Source organism: Sitophilus oryzae, unplaced genomic scaffold, assembly GCF_002938485.1.
Source record: "Sitophilus oryzae breed Bouriz unplaced genomic scaffold, Soryzae_2.0 scaffold_1512_pilon_pilon, whole genome shotgun sequence".
NCBI lineage: Eukaryota > Metazoa > Arthropoda > Insecta > Coleoptera > Curculionidae > Sitophilus > Sitophilus oryzae.
Genome location: NW_022146184.1, coordinates 1,596,848 through 1,617,982, shown reverse-complemented (window position 1 = coordinate 1,617,982; position 21,135 = coordinate 1,596,848). Strand labels below are relative to the sequence as shown.

Genomic DNA, 21,135 nt, shown 5'->3' with positions numbered 1-21,135 from the left:
CAAAGGCCTTACTACACGTAATCCAGCAATACAAGGATCGAAATATTACCCCTATCCAGCTCTGTCAATATATCATCCAATATTTTCAGTAAGGCACTCGCACAACTATGACCGGCACGGAAACCCGACTGATGACGGGCCAAAATCTGATTGTTTTTGGCATATGTTTTTATTTGGTCTTTCAATACATGTTCTAATATTTTCGACATATACGGTAATATGCTAATGGGACGTAGGTCCTTATATTCCTTAACATCCGGAGACTTGGGAATAGGCCGGATCAAGGCTATTTTCCATTTTTCTGGAAAATAGTTTTCTAAAATGCAACTGTTTATATGTAATAAAAATTTTTGTATAACTGGATATAACTCATTTTAATCATTGAAGAATTGATGTCATCGATTCCTGAAGCACAAGTTGTTATTTTATTGATTATGGATAAAATTACTTCTTCGTTGATTAAGGTAAAATTAAATTGACAATGAACCAAATTATGATAAGTATTGTTGTTAAAATATTTCAGCTGATATCAAAATAAATTTATATAAAAAATTTGAAACTTTTTCAATTATTTTGTAACCCTAAGTTGTATATTAACAATAGATTTTAGCATGATAATGAAGGCTTATACATTTATTCATCCTCAGGTAATTGTTAAATCAATATTTGTCATTGCTGCTACTGCCTTGTCTACAGGCTGACGTTATGTGCTAGTTAGAGAATTAGTTAAAATTAGACCAGGCCGTCAAATCACAGAGCCAGGATGGCTAACCAAACTGATCAAAATTCTCACTCAACTAAAAGAGAAGTTAACTGGTTTTGGGTACTGATACAGTTGCAGGTAAACGTTTCAGCCATATTCAGCCTTGTTTATTTGTTTAAAAATGGATTCACATGGTCGACACTATTTTTCAGTAAGTACCAATAAAATTTTTCACTAAAATTTATACAAGGTGTCCCAGAAATAAGTGCAGATATTTTAATTGGTATTGTATTTCGACTCCAGAAACACCCCTATGCCTTTTTTCTTGTAAATTTAATCTACTACCTATATGTTGCCACATTATTAAGAAATAATGTTCTTTAAGTAAAAATTAAAAAAAAATCCAAAATGTTTCTAAAAAATTCCAAATTTTAAAAAATACTTTTTTCGCGAAAAAAACACGCCGATGGGTCTCAATAAACTATCTTTCTCGCACTTACTCAATAAACTATCTTTCTGGCTGCTCGATACTCATAAGACTTTCTTATCGCGCTCATTTAAAATCTTTATTCGCGTCTGGCAAGTATTAAATCCCATTGAATTCGTCTGGCAATTAACACATACTTTTTAATATCATCTAATAAATACGCTGTAAAATGTTTAGAATGCCTAAAGTATGTTTTCCAGGTATAAAAATTAAACATATTTGGAATGGTCGGGTTACACTTTAAACCCGAAAAAAAAGTCTGGCATACTTATTTCTAAGTTAAATAGATGCTAAAGTTTAAGAATAAACAAATTTCAAGTTGCCTAAAGAATGTTTTTTGGATTAATTATTTTGCAAATGTTATGGGTTGCGCAGTATCGAAATACCCCCAACCCCCCAGCCAGACTTAGGATTCTGGGTTCACCAGTTAATAAACTATACATTTTCAGTTATTCTAGCTTGCCTAAAATATGTTCTCTAAATATATAGTCAGCTCTTAGGCTATTATATCTAATGGCAACCACTTACACAACAAATTTATTTAATAAGCGGACGATTAACCAATTATTGTTTGCTATAAAACGGCTTCTTTAAATTTAAACTTTTTCGAATAGCCTCCCTATGGACAATCCCAACTTCTCATCTCTTTATGTTGCTTTGACCACACATATTCTGCACTACCATCCGATGTGTTCAATCTAATTTAATTATGAATTACATCATATTATGAATTTTTAGGTATATTGGTGGTATTCTTGGGCTGGCTAGGTGAAACGGCTGGTTCCCATAGATTATGGGCACATCACACCTATGAAGCTAGTAAAGGCCTGAAGATATTTTTGATGCTCTGTCAAACTGCAGCTGGTAGCGTAGGTATTTCTTAGCTAATATTATGGATTTATGGTTTCGTTGAGAAAAAGAATGAATATACAGTATGTCCCCAGATTGTCTTTACAAGAGGAAAAACTTTTTTATTATTGACAATTTGAGTAATATGCATTCTTCATAAAATTTTTTGCTTGTTCTAAAATGGTTAATCCCGTTTAGAGTTTTCCAAATTTCCATACCGTTTTAGAAAAAATTAAGAAAAACATAAATCTATATAGTGGAATTTTCCTAACGAAATTTTCCTAAGGAAAGTCCTAATAACCAAAAGGCGTATATCAATGGTATAGTGTGACCAACGGATCTGTAGCTACGGGGTATCGGCAGGGGAACGCAGTTGTAAACAAAACACGCCCAATTTCATTCATAAAATAGGCATGGGCGTACGGTGTTATATGAAAATAATGTGTATCATAAATATAATACTCAGATTAATAATTTTTTTCAAAAAACTTTATGCTGTTTGAATCGTTACTGTTGAGTTAGCAGATAAACACTAAAAGCTTTTATTAAAGCTCTCTTAAATATTTTGAATCATTTTATTATTGTGTTGTTAATATAATAGAAGAAATAATTACAGCTGGGGGTTGGAACCTTTGGTGTTACACAGCAAAATAAAACACTAATCAGTACAATACACCAAAACACTTTTAATTTTACACTGGACGCACGTTTCGCTAACCATGTCTGCCATCAGCAGATGATCAAGACTGAGTCTTGAGGTATATTTATTTATATATCTGTACTAACTATATTTTTTTTCTAAAATACATAATTTTAGATATAACTATTTCCAGCAAAAAAAATCTTGAAAATTGTTAACTTTGGAAGCGCAAACAAAACATAATTTTACTCACCAGTAGATCCAATATTGCCTATTACACCAGATATGGTATCGCTCCTTGGCTATATTTTCGAATTTCGCGTATATATTTATATCTCTCTCTGCAATATTTGTAATTAATTATATCTCCCCCGCCAAAAAAATTCATTTGATTTTAATAACCCCCTAAGCGTTTCCCTGCAAAAGGAAAATTCGATTCTTCTGGCAATTTTTGCAAAAGCTTTCTAATTGTGGGGACGAGTTTGAATTCGAGATAAAATCTATTTATCAAATTCCTGACCACTTCGAAAAAGTCGTAGAGCTTTTCGACAGCAGTCTCTCGTTTCTTTCCAGAGCTGGATATCATTTTATCGGGGTTAGTTTTCAGCCTTCTGTGTGAATTTTTTTATAGACGATACGCTAACTCCGGTATAAAGAAATATCCGCTCAAGTTTACGTTTAAGCGGCAACTTATGGGAACTCTCTGTAGCTTCTTCATCGCAAACCCTATTATGATCACAAGGAAATAAATCAAATGAGATTTCATCCACGTTATTATTAACTTACCTATATAAATTACCTATTATTTCTCTTGTCTGACTATGTAGCCTCTTACCCTTAACAAATTTATTCATTTTAAAACACAAATATACGATCAAACTTGATATTAATAATTAAAAACTACGAACGAAAAACATTATAACAAGATAACAAAACAATAAAACACAACCTAACTATCAAATATACGAAAAATATAGGAATAAAGTTTAGGATAACCGGTATAAAATAATTAAATAAAGTAATAATGATCAAAAAAATTACACCGCCACTGGATATTTCAATAGTATTCAATATTCCTACTCTTTTCAGAAGAGACTGTGAAGTTGGGGATAAAGCAAGCGAATAGGAAAGGCGTAAAAGCCATGGAAACCGCGTGGTAACAAATCCTGTGACGTACTTCGCCAATCATGTTCGATGAATAGGCGGCCATGCGCGGCGATGCTGGTTTGCCAATTATATCGTTGAAAAATCTCAACTTTCGTAATAAGCAGATTATACAGAATGAAAGAAATATGTTATTAAATAAAACATATCGAACAATATGAACTACGTTAAAATTCCTTAGTAATATACGTCAGAATATATGCTAAACACATTATATATAATAAAAATATATTACATTTATAGTTCATCTCTAGCAATTTTGCAATTTTATAGATAAACGTGGCAATATCGATTTTTTTTTCTCGCATTCCTTCCGTAGCTTCAGATCCGCTGGTCAAACAGTATATATCAATTCAATTTCAATTTTTGATAGATGTTTGATAGATAGTTATCATTAATTTTGATTAACGTCAAATTTTTTCCTGTTGTTAAAGTATCACATTTTCGGATAACTATTACCACCCTTTCTGTAAATTGAACTAAATCAATTTTGTATTTCTTTAACGTTTTAAAACAGCAAAAATTATGACGTTCATTAAAATTATACCAATAAAAACCTAACAAAGAATGAAAACGATATCAGAGACGAAATTATATTTCAATAGAAACGTGTTTTGATTTTTAAGACTTGATTTGAAATTCCATGTTTTTCTTAATTTTTTCTAAAACGGTATGGAAATTAGGAAAAGTATAAACGGGATTAACTATTTTAGAACAAGCAATTTTTTTATGAAGAATGCATTTTTCTGAATGCATTCTCACAATATCATATTGTATAAAATATCTAAATACTACAACTATTCATGAATACATTAGTCTCTAGTAGATACAGTATAATTTCAATAGTCCGGACAATCTCTATTAATTCGGATACTGCTATTATTCGGGCATTTTAAAACATTTATATATTACTAAACTCTGCAGATGCTTCAGCAATATAATTATAACAATACAATAAAATTTAAATAAATTGGATAAATTGGTAAAAAGTCTATTATTTATAGTTCAGAGTCTATAGGGTCCTTTCACAGATGACATTACTATGTTCATTAGCGTAACTAGCAATTTATCCTGGGGTGGGCCTGGGGGGGGGCCCGGGAATGTGACCGGCGGGGGGGCTAGGGCTTTTGTTTTTTTATAAATGAAAAAAAAAAAATAAAAAAACACATTTTTTGAATGAAACGTTTACATGAATTTCTCTATCAGTAAATTTCATAGACTTGGTTATCAAACCATGTTCCCGTAGATTACTTAAATACCTACAAATTTTTTAAAAAAAATAAAAATTAACACATTTTTTGAACACAAGAAAATAATATTAATTAAACAAAATTAGAAAACGTCATTTTTACTGCATCATCTTTTTTGAACATCATGCATCATCTTTTTTTACGTCATTTTTACAGCATAATAAAAATTAATACGTAGCCAAGAGTTATAATTCAGGATTTCTCTGGGGGGTGCCCAGCAGTACAGCAGTACCTAGGGGGAGGGGCCGGCACCCCCGGGCACCTCTGTAGTTACGCCAATGACTATGTTATCTCTTGTTCTTCCATTACAATTTTTTCACTGTTAAAATCTACTGTATGTTCTAGTCCCACAAATGGTATCAAATCTGGGTTTTAGAAAAATATATAGAAAAATATAGTACCTACTTTTATTATACCAGTACTTTTATTATACACCAAATATCCATTACAGTTTAGATGTTATCGAATACACGTCCATTAAAAAATGGTGATATGTTTTGATCACTATCTGATATATGTCGATGACATACCTAAAGGTTGGAGGATTTTAAGGTACCTACTCTTCAATACAGGGTTGTTCACCACATACGACGCGGAGTATTGTAGCTAAACTATTTAATTTTTGCAAATTGTAAGTTTTGGGTTCGTTGAAGGACTATTACAGCTACTATTTAAAAATATTTTTACAAGATACAGAGTGTCCCAAATAAATAAAAAATATCAAAGTTGTATTTTTTTATACAAAATAAAGGTAAAAAAAAGGTATTTGAAATATTTAGGTTTTTGTCAAAATACAGTAATAATTATAATGCTTTATTTCTCTAGGCAAATTTAAGTTTTTAAAACCAAATATTGTACTGAAGTATTTCTATTCACTAAATTTTGTGCTGCAATAATAAAAATTATACTATCTTATACAGAGTTTCTAAAAATTTATTTTAAATAATAACTAGTTTTAAACGGCAATAACTTCTTTAATTTAAATGGAACACCCTGTATATTTTATGAGAATCAGATGCACAATTTAATTGTCTATTAAATTATATTATATCATTTTTTACCTATGTCTTCAGGTTTTCGTAGAAAATGCATTTTCTTATAATTTAGACCTCAATTATCAATATACACATGGAATATTGACATTTTAGATTATTTTTAAAGATGTAACAAATTTTTAAAGGTTCAGATACCAATATTGTCGAAATAGTTCGTTTATGTCATTAAAAAATAAAAAAAATGTTTGAATATTTATAGAAAGGACCAATTAATATGATTCCAGTATTCAAACTACAGTAATGGATTGCTTGCATTGATTAATAATAATTGCTCCAAATACTAAAAACTGCATTTTGTATGTATATTACTCTTTGACCAGCGGATCTGAAGCTACGGAAGGAATGCGAGAAAAAAAATCGACATTGCCACGTTTATCTATAAAATTGCAAAATTGCCAGACATGAACTATAAATTTAATATATTTTTATTATATATAATGTGTTTAGCATATATTCTGACGTATATTGCTAAGGAATTTTAACGTAGGTCATATTGTTCGATATGTTTTATTTAATAACTTATTTCTTTCATTCTGTATAATCTGCTTATTATGAAAGTTGAAGATTTTTCAACGATATCATTGGCAAACCGGCATCGCCGCGCATGGCCGCCTATTCATCGAACATGATTGGCGAGAGTACATCACAGGATTTAAAAAAGATAAAAAAAAGGCTGGAAACTAACCCCGATAAAATGATATCCAGCCCTGGAAAGAAACGACCACGTGAGACTGCTGTTGAAACGCACGACGATTTTTTCCAAGTGGTCAGGAATTTGATAAATAGATTTTATCTCGAATTCAAACTCGTCCCCACAATTAGAAAGCTTTTGCAAAAATTGCCAGAAGAATCGAATTTTCCTTTGGCAGGGAAACGCTAAGGGGGTTATTAAAATCAAATGAATTTTTTTGGCGTAAATGTCAAAAAAACAGATAAATATTAATGGAGCGGCCCATTAAATTGCAGAGAGAAATATAAATATATACGCGAAATTCGAAAATATAGCCAAGTATTATCTATTTGGATGAAACATATGGGTCGACAATAACCTAACCTTTAAAAAGTGCTGGCGGAGCGATACCATATCTGGTGTAATAGGCAATATTGGATCTACTGGTGAGTAAAATTATGTTTTGTTTGCGCTTCCAAAGTTAACAATTTTCAAGATTTTTTTTTGCTGGAAATAGTTATATCTAAAATTATGTATAATAGAAAAAAAATATAGTTAGTACAGATATATAAATAAATATACCTCAAGACTCTGTCTTGATCATCTGCTGATGGCAGATATGGTTAGCGAAACGTGCGTTCACTGTAAAATTAAAAGTGTTTTGGTGTATTGTACTGATTTAGTGTTTTATTTTGCTGTGTAAGACCAAAGGTTCCAACCCCCAGCTGTAATTATTTCTTCTATTATATTAACAACACATAATAATAAAATGATTCAAAATATTTAAGGGAGCTTTAATAAAAGCTTTTAGTGTGTTTATCTGCTAACTCAACAGTAACGATTCAAACAGCATAAAGTTTTTTGAAAAAATTATTAATCTGAATATTATATTTATGATACACATTATTTTCATAAAGCACCGTACGCCCATGCCTATTTTATGAATGAAATTGGGCGTGTTTTGTTTACAACTGCGTTCCCCTGCCGATACACCGTAGCCAAAGAGTAGATAAGACAAGAGACGACAGTTCGCGCGGTACCTTTCATGTTTGAGTGGTGGGGAGAGTGACCTCGTCTCGCTTGTCCCTTTAAATTTTCGTAACTTTTTTGCGGGAAATTTGAAATAGACTATTATTAAAATTTGCCTGTATAGCTTATAAATAGTTACTGTGTGGGTAAAGAGATAAATAGAAACGAAAAAAAAATGAGTTTTCTAAATATTATATAAAATAAATTATAATTAGAAACATATTTGTCGGGGAATAAAGATAATAAAAGCAATATTTTGTATATCGTTGGTAAACAAGAGAAAGTGACCAAGTCGATTTGTAAGAAATGTTTTATTTACGTGTATTTTTTTTACATATGGACTTGAACAAGTGTAATATCACAATGTGGAGTTTATGTACAAAAAAATAGAGTTGCTCAATTTTTATTTAATAAATCCTCGCAATTACAAGCTTCTAACCATGTCTTCGATCTATGGATTACATTTAGTTTAATAACATAATTATATAGTATATTTCTATAAAAATACTTTTCAGGATCCTTTGGAAAAGAGTGAAATATTATGTTTGTCGAAGAACAAGACCTATTTTTGCAGTCTTTATAAGCACACACAATGCCACCATCTCGTCTTTTCCTGCTACTCGTGTCCTGTTCAGTATTCATATTTAACAATAATTACAAATTAGAACGCAATAAAAACGATACTAAAATTAAACCTTAAAAACTCTCAAAACGATAATATATCGAAAAACTCTGAAAACACACTTTAAAAAGGCAAAAATGCAAGAAAACAACTAATCAGATTTGTTTATGTTTAAGCCTGATTAGCACAGCTGATTAGCGTCCTAAAATCTTAGGTTCGAATAAATAAAATGCGCAGTTGTCAGATTTTCAGATTTTATTCTGTTTATCTTTGAAATCGACCAACTTTAGTCATTCTGTTTCTTTGATATTATCAGTACATTGCGAAAAAAGAACCTAAACCAACCTAAACTAAAAATTTACATTTCCGTATTAACATACGTTACTTTATATCCTTCTTATATTATTAATTTATTTTCAGAAAATCTTGTTTATTTTTCAAAGAAATATACTTGGCAACAGACAAAATGGGACTTGATGGGACCTTTAAATTTTAATATATCTGCGTCTCTCTCGCGAAATTCGACTTCTTTGTTCACTGTCGTCTCTTGTCTTATCTACTCTTTGCCGTAGCTACAGATCCGTTGGTCACACTATACACAGTGTGGTAAAAAGTAACACCTTAAAAATGTTATTTCATTTTTTGATGAATGCTTATTTATAACAGCAGAGATGTTCATTTTCAACTTTATTATTTTGAAGATTTGTTTTCTAGTAGCGAAAAACCCAGACCTTTTCAAGAAACTGGTAGTTATTTACAAATAGTATATTATTTTGTATATAAAGAATTTGGGATTGTGATTATGTATAAAGCAGATTTTTTAACAACCTGTTCTTATAGGAAATAACCAAGAAATAACATATTTGTCTCGGTATTTCCTAAATATTCAACTTTTTAGGGTACAATATATGGATGGGTGAGATGGCACCGGCTTCATCATAAACATTTCAAGACTGAATTAGATCCGTTCAATCCAAAAAGGGGATTCTTCTATTCCCACTATACCGGATGGACCAGAAAGTTAAGTCCTGCCCAGGAAAAAGTTTTAGAAGAAATCGATTTCAGTGATTTAGAAAATGATAAAATCGTAATGTTTCAAAAAAGGTATTGGTATTGTTATAGAATTAAAAAATATGTTTATAAATCTCTCGCTGTCTTTATTCCTACATGAGGAATGTAGTTGTCAAATGATGTGTGTTATTTGTCTCCATAGTTTGTTATCTTCTGCTTCATATACAAGCGTGTGCAGTGTTTAGTGGGGAGGATTTGAAAGCTGGTCAGTCCATCGGTCGTTATAAGTAAGCTAGTCTACAGGGTTGTTCACCATATACGACACGAAGTATTGTAGCTAAACGATGAGATTTTTACAAATTGTAAGTTTTGGGTTCGATGAAGGACTATTAGAGGTACAATTTAAAAATAATTTTACAAGATACAGAGTGTCCCAAATAAGTAAAAAATAACAAAGTTGTATTTTTTTAAATGGAACACCCTGTATATTATTACATTTTTAGTTTCTACGATTAAAATAAAGGTAAATTTGATTAAGATTTATTATACTTAAACCTTACCGTTTTTGAAATATTTTCAATTTTGTGAAATTGCAGTAAAAATTTTAAGGCTTCATTTCTCCAAAAGGGTATCAAAGTTTTTAATACTATATATTTACTGAAGTTTATTTACTGATCAGTTATTGTGTTGCAATAATAAAAATAATACTACCTTATACAGAGTGTCTAAAAATTTATTTTAAATAATTATTAGCTTCAAACGGCAATAACTTGTTTAATTTAAATGGAACACCCTCTATATTTTACGAGAATCAGATGCACAATTTAATTGTCTATCAAATTATATTATACCATTTTTTACCTATCTCTTTAAGTTTCCGTAGAAAATGCATTTTCTTGTAATTTAGACCTCAATTATCAATATACACATGGAATATTGACATTTTAGATTATTTTTAAAGATGTAACAAATTTTTAAAGGTACAAATACCAATATTGTCGAAATAGTTCGTTTATTTCATTAAAAAATAAAAAAAAACTGTTTAAATATTTGTTAAAGAGATTATATCTCTTATTATATACTATTATTAATATGATTCCAGTATTCAAACTACATTAACTGACTGTTTGCGTTGATTAATAATAATTGCTCCAAATACTAAAAAACTGAATTTTGTATGGGCATTAGACAGTGTGATAAAAAGTAACACCTTAAAAATGATATTTCATTTTTTAATAAATGCTTATTTATAACAACAAACACTTTAATTTGATAACTTATTATTATATTGATTTCTGACTCAAAAATCCACATTTATTTATAATAATTTATTAACGAACACAATTAAGTATGTCATTAATTAGTATATGGGCGTAAATAATGGTGTTATATTTAATTAATGGTATACTCTTTTATAAAGATTTAAATTAGGCTAGTAATATTATCGTTTTGCTAAAAACGATAATATTACTAGTCTGTACATTTTGTACATTTCTTGCTTTAAAAACAATCTAAAATGTCAATATTCCATGGATATATTGATAGATGAGGTCTAAATTATAAGAAAATTCATTTTCTACGAAAACTTGAAGGGATAGGTAAAAAATGGTATAATACAATTTGATAGACAATTTAATTGTGCATCTGATTCTCCTAAAATATATAGAGCATTCCATTAAAATTAAAGAAGTTATTGCCGTTTGATAGCTAATAATTATATAAAATAAATTTTTAGACACTCTGTATAAGGTAGTATTATTTTTATTATTGCAACACAATAACTGATCAATAAATAAACTTCATTAAATATTTAGTATTAAAAACATTGATACCCTTGGAGTAATGAAACCTTAAAATTTTTACTGCAATTTCACAAAATTGAAAATATTTCAAAAACGGTAAGGTTTAAGTATAATAAACCTTAATCAAATTTACCTTTATTTTAATCGTAGAAACTAAAAATGTAATAATATACAGGGTGTTCCATTTAAAAAAATACAACTTTGATATTTTTTATTTATTTGGGACACTCTGTATCTTGTAAAAATATTTTTAAATTGTAGCTCTAATAGTCCTTCAACGAACCCCAAACTTACAATTTGTAAAAATCTCATCGTTTAACTACAATACTCCGTGTCGTATGTGGTGAACAGCCCTGTATATTATTTCTTTTTTATTTCTTTAGCATATCGTCACCCTAGAATTAGGTTGTTCTATATCCACTTTTGGGGTAAAATGAGTTACATACACCATTTTTTTATGCAGAATTAGCTTGTTCTATATCCACAAAAACAATATAGCCAAATTCACAAATAAAGAAAAAAAAATATAATATTTTGTACTATCCAAAAATTGCTATTTAAGGCTACATCCCTACATCCTACAGTTTGTAGTAAAAAAAATAGAATTATTGCGTTCTTTATCCTAAGAAGTGGATATGGAACGAAAATACCAGATCAAAAAATATGTTACTATGCATAAAAATTAGATTGTTCTATATCCATTTATTCTCGATCTCTTTCTCTCTAACATACAATGTATGTATCTGTTTTTATTTAAATTTAAGGCTTTTGTTTTAAGCGGGTGAAATTGCACCACTAAACGTTCGTTTGTCAAATAGGCGGCAAATCGTTTCGTTTGAAAAGCACTGATTGCCTGATTTGTTAGCAAATTCGAATGTTTCACACTTTGGAATTTCGTGAAGCTGCTTCAACTCAATTGACTGCTCAACCGTTCGTTTGAAAAGCACTGATCGTCTGATTTGTCAGCAAATTTGAATGTTTCACACTTTGGAATTTCGTGAAACCAGCTGCTTCAACTCAACTGACTGCTCAATCGTTCGTTTGAAAAGCACTGATTGCCTGATTAGCAAATTTGAATGTTTCACACTTTGGGATTTCGTGAAACCAGCTGCTTCAACTCAATTGACTGCTCAATCGTTCCCTCCTACTATCAATACTAGAGATAGCTAAAAAACATTTAAATAATCCAATGAAAGTTATAAATCAGATTTAAAATCTGATTAAGTTATTCTATACAACACTATACATACCAAACAAATAGGCGAAAAAAATGATAGTTTTTAATAAACACTGCAGACGAATAATTAATACTATTGTATTTTAGGTTTTTATTTTTTTATGTTGTTTTTAGTTAATGTCTTTATGTCTCCACTTCAATTATTTTGTGCTGAAATAATATTTTGAAATACCAATCAATCAGATTAAAATGAGTATTATATTATTCTATATCCCCTTATTTTGTTCTATATCCCTCAAATCGGCTCAATGCACAGCTAATAGACACATTTGTTCTATATCCAAATCTAAAATCACTAATATCTTTTAAATAAAGCTTCTAAAAGTAAAATCAATACATATGTTTGATAGGTTTTTTTATTACCTTTAATTTATATGTTTAATAGAATCATTTTGGTATACAGAGAAGAGCAGGCTACTAGTAACATAGCAACTTGCCGGACTAATTTACGCTTACCCGATTGCGTTCGTACTTGAGATTCACTACCGGCTAGTCGACTGGTTAGGCAGTACGCAGTTGCAGTTGTGCTTGGACGGGTCGGTCGTGACAGACTAGGAATACGACGCGAGGAGTGCCGAGTATTTATTATTTTCATTTTAAGTGTTTACCTTCACTTAAGGTAACATTTAAAATAAAAATACTTAAATATTTATTATTTGAGTGTGTTTACAAGCCAAAACTAAAAACAAATAAATTCTCTAAACCCAAAACTCATTTCGAAAATTAAAAAATACATCAATAAAATAAAAAAAAACTAAAATATTACTCTAAATAAAAAAAGTTATAACAAGTGTTCAAAAATAACACCTTCTTGTGCTAGACAGAAGCCTAGGCGGTCGTAAAATCCCCGTCTGACATTGGCTAACATATTAGGGCTAATAGTTTGGAAAGCCTCGCGTATTTTTACTTCCTTTAAGCTCATCCAGATTATTAGTCCTATTATGACCATACACTTTGGATTTTACATAATCCCACAAAAAGAAATCATCGAGAGAAAGATCTGGTGATCTAGCGGACCACAAAATAGTTCCATATCCACTAATTAAACGGTTGGGAAAAGTATTGTCCAAATATTCTTGAACAATACGGGCATTGTGGGCAGGGCAACCATCTTGTTGAAACCAGATATTGTGGAATCTTTCTCCCAATAACTCACGAATTCTAGGCACAATCTGCTGCTGTAACAAGTCCAAATACTTTGCAATAGTTAAATTACCCTTTATAAAAAATGGACCAATCATATGCTCCCCTACAAAACCACCCCAAACATTTAGCTTTTGAGGATATTGCGTGCGTACCTCAAAATATCTGTGCAAATTTTCCCGAGACCAATATCGCACTTGTGTAGTGTTATGACGACTCATTAAATGAAAACTTGATTCGTCTGTTAAAACTATACGCCGAATAAAGTTTTCATCTAAATTGGTCTTTTCCATTACAGATTTACAAAACGCCATACGCCGAAATTGGTCTTCATGGAAAATTTCTTGAGTTTTGCGCGCTTTATACGATCGGTATCCATTCTTTTTAAGGACTCTTTTAACCGTGCTAGATGAAGAATCTGTTACCTCAGCAATTTAATTACTTGAAAACGTGGGATTTTGATCTGCGGTAGCTCAAATGAACACTTGCTTTAACTCCTGTTCTTCATTAATCAACACATCAGGCTCTTTTTGTTTTTGTGGGAACACGTACCCATGTGTTTCAAAATTATTAATAACTCTTGATATAGTAGGTAAAGATGGAATTGGCCTGTCTACAAAAGTTTGTGGAAAAATTGTTTGTATATCCCGATAAGACCTATTTTGAAAATACCATTTTACAATTTGAATTTTTTCATGATCGTAATTATCCATTATTTTACTTAAAAAATAAATTTTACATGAGAACTGTCGCGAGAATCTATGTATTCGTTCTGGCTATTAAAACACGAATAAATACAAATTCTGAAACATTCTTATCACATATCTACCTATTTTTATTTTATCGCATTTGTTCGCCTACTTTTTATCCGGCGGACGGGTATACGCTAATTCGTCCGGTTCTGCCTATGTTACTACTACGGTGGTCCGGTCTGTATAATATCATATCGTGCAATTGCCAAGTTTGTGGTTTTCTTCCCAAGTAACTTCTTTTGTTTCCTCAAAGCCCTAATGAATGTCATTTAGTTGAAACGATGTTTGCTATCTATAAAAATGTATTTACAATCGAATCAATGTTCTACTGGTCTTTTCTTATGTCCTACAAGCTGGATCTTGGTCTTGCGTATTGCAGTGGTCGATCTTAGTCTTCGTCTTGGTATTGCAGATCTAACGCTGGCCTTGGTCCTTGTTTTTGTGCAAAACAAAGACTGGTAAAACGCCACTTGTTTACAATGGTAGCGTTAACTTATACTATTAATTTATACTTAACTATTCATTATGTTATTTTCATTATTTCAGGTGGTACTATTTGCTGGCATTTTTGTTCGTCTTTCTACTACCCACTAATGCTCCTATAGAGTACTGGGGCGAAACCATGGCTGTAAGCATAGCAGCTGCCACCTTAAGATATGCCATCGTGCTGAATCTTACGTTACTCATCCAAAGTGCTACAATCATATGGGACTTGAAAGCTGGCGAAAAGTAAGTTATTCCTGAATAGTACTGAATATTCCCATGAAAAATTATAATAAATTGAAAAAAAGAGGAATTTAACCCCCTGTAGCTACGAAACGAAGTAATATCAGGCTTATATTAATACATACACCGTAAAAGTCTAGGGATATTACAATTTTATCCCGCCATCGTCAGTAATTTTGTTATTTGCATTTCTAATATAATAAAATTAAAATAAACAATTAGTTTACAGGACGTATTAGAAATAAAAATGCGAAATTTTTAAAATTTACCTTTATTTTTATTGAACTCAAAAAAATACACACCTTTTTTTTTGTTCTAAACTATGAATTAAAAGAAACAAAGATAAAATCATTTTTACTTAATAAAGGGTATGGCCTCCTCTACTGTTCATTACAGCCCTACATCGTCTCTCCATGCTCCTGATCAGGATGTCGATCTCTTCTTGAGGTACAGCCTGCCACGCTGCATTCACGACCCGAACCAGATCCCTACGAGTTTCACGAGGCATACCCATTCTCAAAATTCTTCTTTGGACCGCGTCCCATACGTGCTCGATGGGGTTGAGGTCAGGAGATTGTGCCGGCCAGGGTAAGATGTTTAATTGATGAGCATTGATAAACTCACTTACCACTCTGGCTGTATGAGGCCGAGCATTGTCATGCATGAGAATGAAGTTTCTCTCAAAATCATTGGCATATGGTAACACGACAGGCTCAAGAATTAAATCACGATATGTTTTTCCTGTTAGAAACCTTTCAAGAAAAACGAGATCGGGTTTTCGGCCTAACTGGACTCCTCCCCAGACCATAGCTGTTCCACCTTGATAAGGGTGCACTTCCTGAACATGATTCAACCGAATAAGATTTCCCGGTTCTCTCCACACCCTAAGCCTTCTCGAATCCGGATGAATTCCAAAGCGTGACTCATCCGTGAAGATAACATTAGCCCATTGTTCATTCGACCACTGAATATGATCTTGAGCCCACAAATATCGTACCTCTCGATTTCCTCTCGTTAAGGGTTGAGCTCTCCAGGGGCGTCTGCTTCTTAAGTTGCCCTCTCTTAATCTATTGCGAACAGTGTCAGGACTAACGGTTACATTATGTGTTTCCTGGAGAATTAAACTAAGCTCTGGTGCTGTAAGAGTCGGTCGGCGTCGAGCATTTAATTGTAAAAAATTATCTTGCTGAGGGGTAGTAATGCGATGTCGCTCTGTGTGCCTCTCAGCAACATCACCACTTTCACGATAGCGTGCATTTAATCGCGATATTACACTTTGCGTTGTATTTAATGCTCTAGCTACGTCGATTTGGCGCATTCCAGCTTCGAGCATACCCATGGCCCTTAGCATTTCGTCTCTGTTAAGATGTTTACGCTCCATAATATCGTTTATTACTAAACATAGTTATTTGAATGAATTCTGGCCAGTTATCATAAAAACATAGCCAGTACAGGTTAAATTCGAACAACTGATGCTAGGTGCTTTTTATACATTTGACAAAAAATGCACAAACACTTCTGCAAATATCCCAAATTTAGAAATAACTAGTGTTACTACTTCGTTTCAATCGAAGTAGAAAGAATCGGCCTACAAATATGTGGTTGTTTATTCAAAAAATTTATTTTTAACTTTAATAAAATTATATCCCTAGATATTTCCGGTGTGTGTATATCCTGTATAAATATAGGGCAAGTGCAAGTCCCTCAGAAATATGTGTAAGTATTTTCAGGTGTGGTAGATCTGGTCAAAAGAAATATATTTTCTCTCTACCGATTTTAAAATAAATTGATAATGACCGAGTTATTTAACTTTGAAAATTTTAAAAAATCATGGCAATATTTTGAGAATCGCCGCCAGCAATCGATGATCAGCCCAAAATTACCAGAATCTCAGCTTGTTCGACGCTCGGTGTTGATAGATGAACTAGAGAGATTTTAAAACGACCTGAAAATTTCAGATTAAAAGTCAAAAACTTACCTAACAATAGAAAACGGGTTTCCGATAGATAGCAGATCGATTTCATAAGGTTAGAGCGTAGTTTTATCACTTTACCTAGAACATACACTTAACAACACTTTATTTCACTGCGCTTCAGCACTACACTTTTATTAACAGCACTACACTTAAAAAAGTGTATTTGCCACAAAATCCGTTCATATACAGGGTATCCCAGAAATAAGTGCAAATATTTTATCTGGTAGTATATTTCGGCCTCAGAAACAAGCCTATGAGGTTTTTTTTGCAAAAAAAAAATTGAAAATTTGGAATTTTTTGAAAAAAAATTTGGATTTTTTTTTAGTTTTAAGTTAAAAACATAATTTCTTGATAATATGGCAACATAGGTAGTAGATTAAATTCGCATGAAAGAAAATCCAGAAAAGATCCACTGGTTCTCAAAATTTAAGCAACAAAGCATTTTTTGTTTTTTTTGGACTTATTTGAGAAATGTAAAGAGAAAAAATGTTTCTTTTGACCAGATCTACAACACCTTAAAATACTTGCACTTATTTCTGGGACACCCTGTATAATGAATTATTTAGGATTATTTTTAGGGATTTAAACTCCTCAACCGGGTGCACCTGAAAACTGGCTCACCCCTATAACTTTTATTTTTTCAGATAATAAAAAACGAGATTTGTTATCTATACTAATATATAAAATCCTTAAGTGACTGACATACTGATTAATCACGATCCTGCTCAAACCACTCAACGTAAGAAGCTCAATTTTGGCATACAGGTTGATTCTAGGGTGTAGAGGTTCGATAAGAAGGGATTTTTCGAAATTCCAGTTCCAAGAGGGTGAAACCACCCCTCAAATATTACAATATTGTTATTTAAAAAACGGCCAAGTTTTCGAAAAAACGCTTAAACACGTATATTTTATTTTGTTTTTTACATATTTTAAGATTTTTTAAAAATGTATACAGGGTGTTTTGAAAAATCTGGTCATTGATTAATTACGATCCTACTTAAAGCGCTACTTAAAATATGACCATTGAATAATCACGATTCTGCTTAAACTGCTTGACGTTTAAAACAGATTTTTGGCAAACGGATTGACTGTGGAGTGTAGAGGTTCGATAAGGAGGAGTTTCTCGAATTTCAAATTCTAAGAGGGTGAAAACGCCCCTCAAATATTACAATATTTGTTATTTAAAAAACGGTTAGTCTTTCGGGAAAACGCTTGAATAACCATAATTTATTTATTTTTTTTACATATTTTGAAATTTTTTAAAAAATTATACAGGGTGTTCCAAAAAGTTGGGTAATTTCTTAACCACGATTCTGCTTAAACTGCTTGACGTAAAAAGCTTATTTTTGGCAAACGGATTTTTCGAAAATCAAGTTCCAACGAGATGAAACTACCCCTCAAATATTACCAAGTTATATAATAATATCGCCATATTGTTTTTTTCTCATGCTGACATAAATGTGAGAAAATTTTATCCAGTTTGTATGTTAATGGAAATTCTTGCTTTGCTTTATCATCACCATTACAAATTATTAATTCGACGCAAACGAAGTCGCTGGTACACGCTAGTGTTAGTATATGACTAAAATTAGGATTGACTAACTTATTCAATTCTTTTGGGCCACTTCCTGTTTCACCGGAAATGGCTAGAACTTTTGATTTTTAAATGGTATCCTCGGTATATTTTTATTCTATTTGATAGAAAATGACACTCTGAATAAAATGACATATCATTGGTAAACTTTTGACATTTTCGCTTAAAACAAAATTTAATTTTAAATTTCAATCTAGAATGCCATGGCTGTGTTAAAGACACTAATTTTCAATCTAGTAGCCATTGAAAAACAGATTTGATCTTCTAATGTTTTTAGTTTCTTGTCTTGGCCGGTTAAAAGATGCCCAAATCGTATTTTGAATCATATCTCAACTTTTTCAAATGGAACGAGGGTGACTCATTAGCATATATGGGAAAAGCATTTTTTACGAATAATTTGGTACCACACACTTGGTATTTCGAGTCAAATTGTCGTTATGAATCGCAAGTTGCAATTTCAAATTAACCATATTCGAAAATGTCTAAAGTTGACATATGATATGTCATTTTATTCAGAATGTCATTTTCTATCGAGTAAAATAACAAAGTACCAAGAATGCCGTTTAAAAATCAAAAGTTGTAGTCACTTACGGTGAAACAGGAAGTAACCGAAAACAATTGAATACGTCAATCAGTTCTAATTTACGTCATATACTAATAAACCAAATGTCGATTTTTATCTGAAAAAAATTATAGGGATGAGCCACTTTTGAGATGCACCCGGTATAATTAATATTTCTACGTGAATAATAAAAGTATTTTTACAGGCTTAACCCCACGAGAGATGGCACATGTTCTTTTAAACATCCTTTATAGTACTACTGTTTAATTATTACACGTTCCTTTATCTTTATTATAGATACCCCATGGACAGCAACTGGGTATTTGTCCTGGTGAAAACTTACTGGCTCTCCTATCACTACCTAGCCTCATGGGACTACCAAACTAGCGAATATGGTAAATATGGTGACGACGTTGTGACCAAGTTCATTCGAGCTTGTGCCGCTCTGGAACTAGCAAACAACTTGAAGACGATCGACAGTCGAACTGTGCGAAGTGCCTTGACAAAGAGCGTAGCAGAGAATAAAAATATTTCAGAATGTCTTTTAGAATTGTCAGAGAAGGACGAAAATGTACCGAAAGATCATTATTTGAACCCTAAAAAGTTTTACTAGTGAATGTATTTTTTACTGAATGATTTTTTTTTAAATAAAATATTATTTAAAATATGTTTTTCATTAAGAATTCCTCTAAAGTATTTTCTTGTAATTCAGAACTCATTTATCAATATACCCATGGAATACTGACATTTTAGATTATTTTTAAAGATGTACCAAATGTTTAAAGATTACAGACACTAATATTGTCGATATAGTTCGATTATTTTATTAAAAAATTAAAAAAACTGTTTAAATATTTGTTAAAGAGGATCAATTAATATGATTCCAGTATTCAAACTGCATTAATTGACTGTTTTGAGTTGATTAATAATAATTGCTCCAAATACCAAAAAAAAATTTGGTATGTGTATTAGACAGTGTGGCAAAAAGTAACACCTTAAAAATGATATTTAATTTTTTGACAAATGTTTATTTATAACAGAGACGTTCATTTTCATAACTTATTTATTATATTAATTTCTGATTCAAATCCACATTTATTAAGAATAATTTATTAACTAACACAAGTGAGTATGTAATTAATTAGTATTTGGGTGGAAATAATAGTGGTATATTTAATTAATGGTATACTCTTGTATAAAGATTTAAATAGTTTTCTTTTTGCGTACAAATGGGCTAGTAATATTATCGTTTTGCTAAAAACGAAAATATTACTAACCTGTACATTTTGTACATTTGTTGCTTTAAAAATAATCTAAAATGTCAATATTCCATAGGTATATTGATAAATGAGGTTTAAATTATAAGAAAATGTATTTTCTACGAAAACTTGAAGGGATAAGTAAAAAGTGGTGTAATACAATTCGATAGAAAATTAAATTGTGCATCTTATTCTCCTAAAATATACAGAGCATTCCATTTAAATTAAACAAGTTATTACCGTTTAAAGCTAGTAATTATTTAAAATAAATTTTTAGACACTCTAATAAGGTAGTATTATTTTTATTATTGCAACACAATAACTTCAATAAATATTTAGCATTAAAAACTTTGATACCCTCGGAGAAATGAAGCCTTAAAATTTTTACTGCAATCTTACAAAATTGAAAATATTTCAAAAACGGTAAGGTTTAAGTGTAATAAACATTAATCAAATTTACCTTTATTTTAATCGTAGAAACTAAAAATGTAATAATATACAGGGTGTTCCATTTAAAAAAATACATCTTTGATATTTTTTATTTATTTGGGACACTCTGTATCTTGTAAAAATATTTTTAAATTGTAGCTCTAATAGTCCTTCAA

The 21,135-nt window shown here is 31.1% G+C and overlaps 1 protein-coding gene across 1 annotated transcript; it reads left to right on the top strand.

Moving 5' to 3' along the window:
- Window positions 1-658: 658 nt before the first annotated feature.
- On the top strand, window positions 659-19,923 carry LOC115878462 (acyl-CoA Delta(11) desaturase). The gene is made up of 5 exons (XM_030894979.1): window positions 659-914; window positions 1,929-2,059; window positions 9,368-9,573; window positions 14,961-15,143; window positions 19,569-19,923. Exons 1-5 carry the CDS (start codon window positions 764-766, stop codon window positions 19,882-19,884), a joined length of 987 nt encoding a protein of 328 aa, XP_030750839.1. The 5' UTR covers window positions 659-763; the 3' UTR covers window positions 19,885-19,923.
- The last annotated feature ends 1,212 nt before the right edge of the window (window positions 19,924-21,135 follow it).

Excerpts from the sequence above, each read along its gene's own strand:
- LOC115878462 (XM_030894979.1), top strand. The coding sequence starts at position 764 with ATGGCTAACCAAACTGATCAAAATTCTCACTCAACTAAAAGAGAAGTT. Across the intron at positions 2,060-9,367 it reads GTCAAACTGCAGCTGGTAGC|GGTACAATATATGGATGGGT; the intron begins GTAGGTATTTCT and ends TCAACTTTTTAG. Across the intron at positions 15,144-19,568 it reads GACTTGAAAGCTGGCGAAAA|ATACCCCATGGACAGCAACT; the intron begins GTAAGTTATTCC and ends TCTTTATTATAG.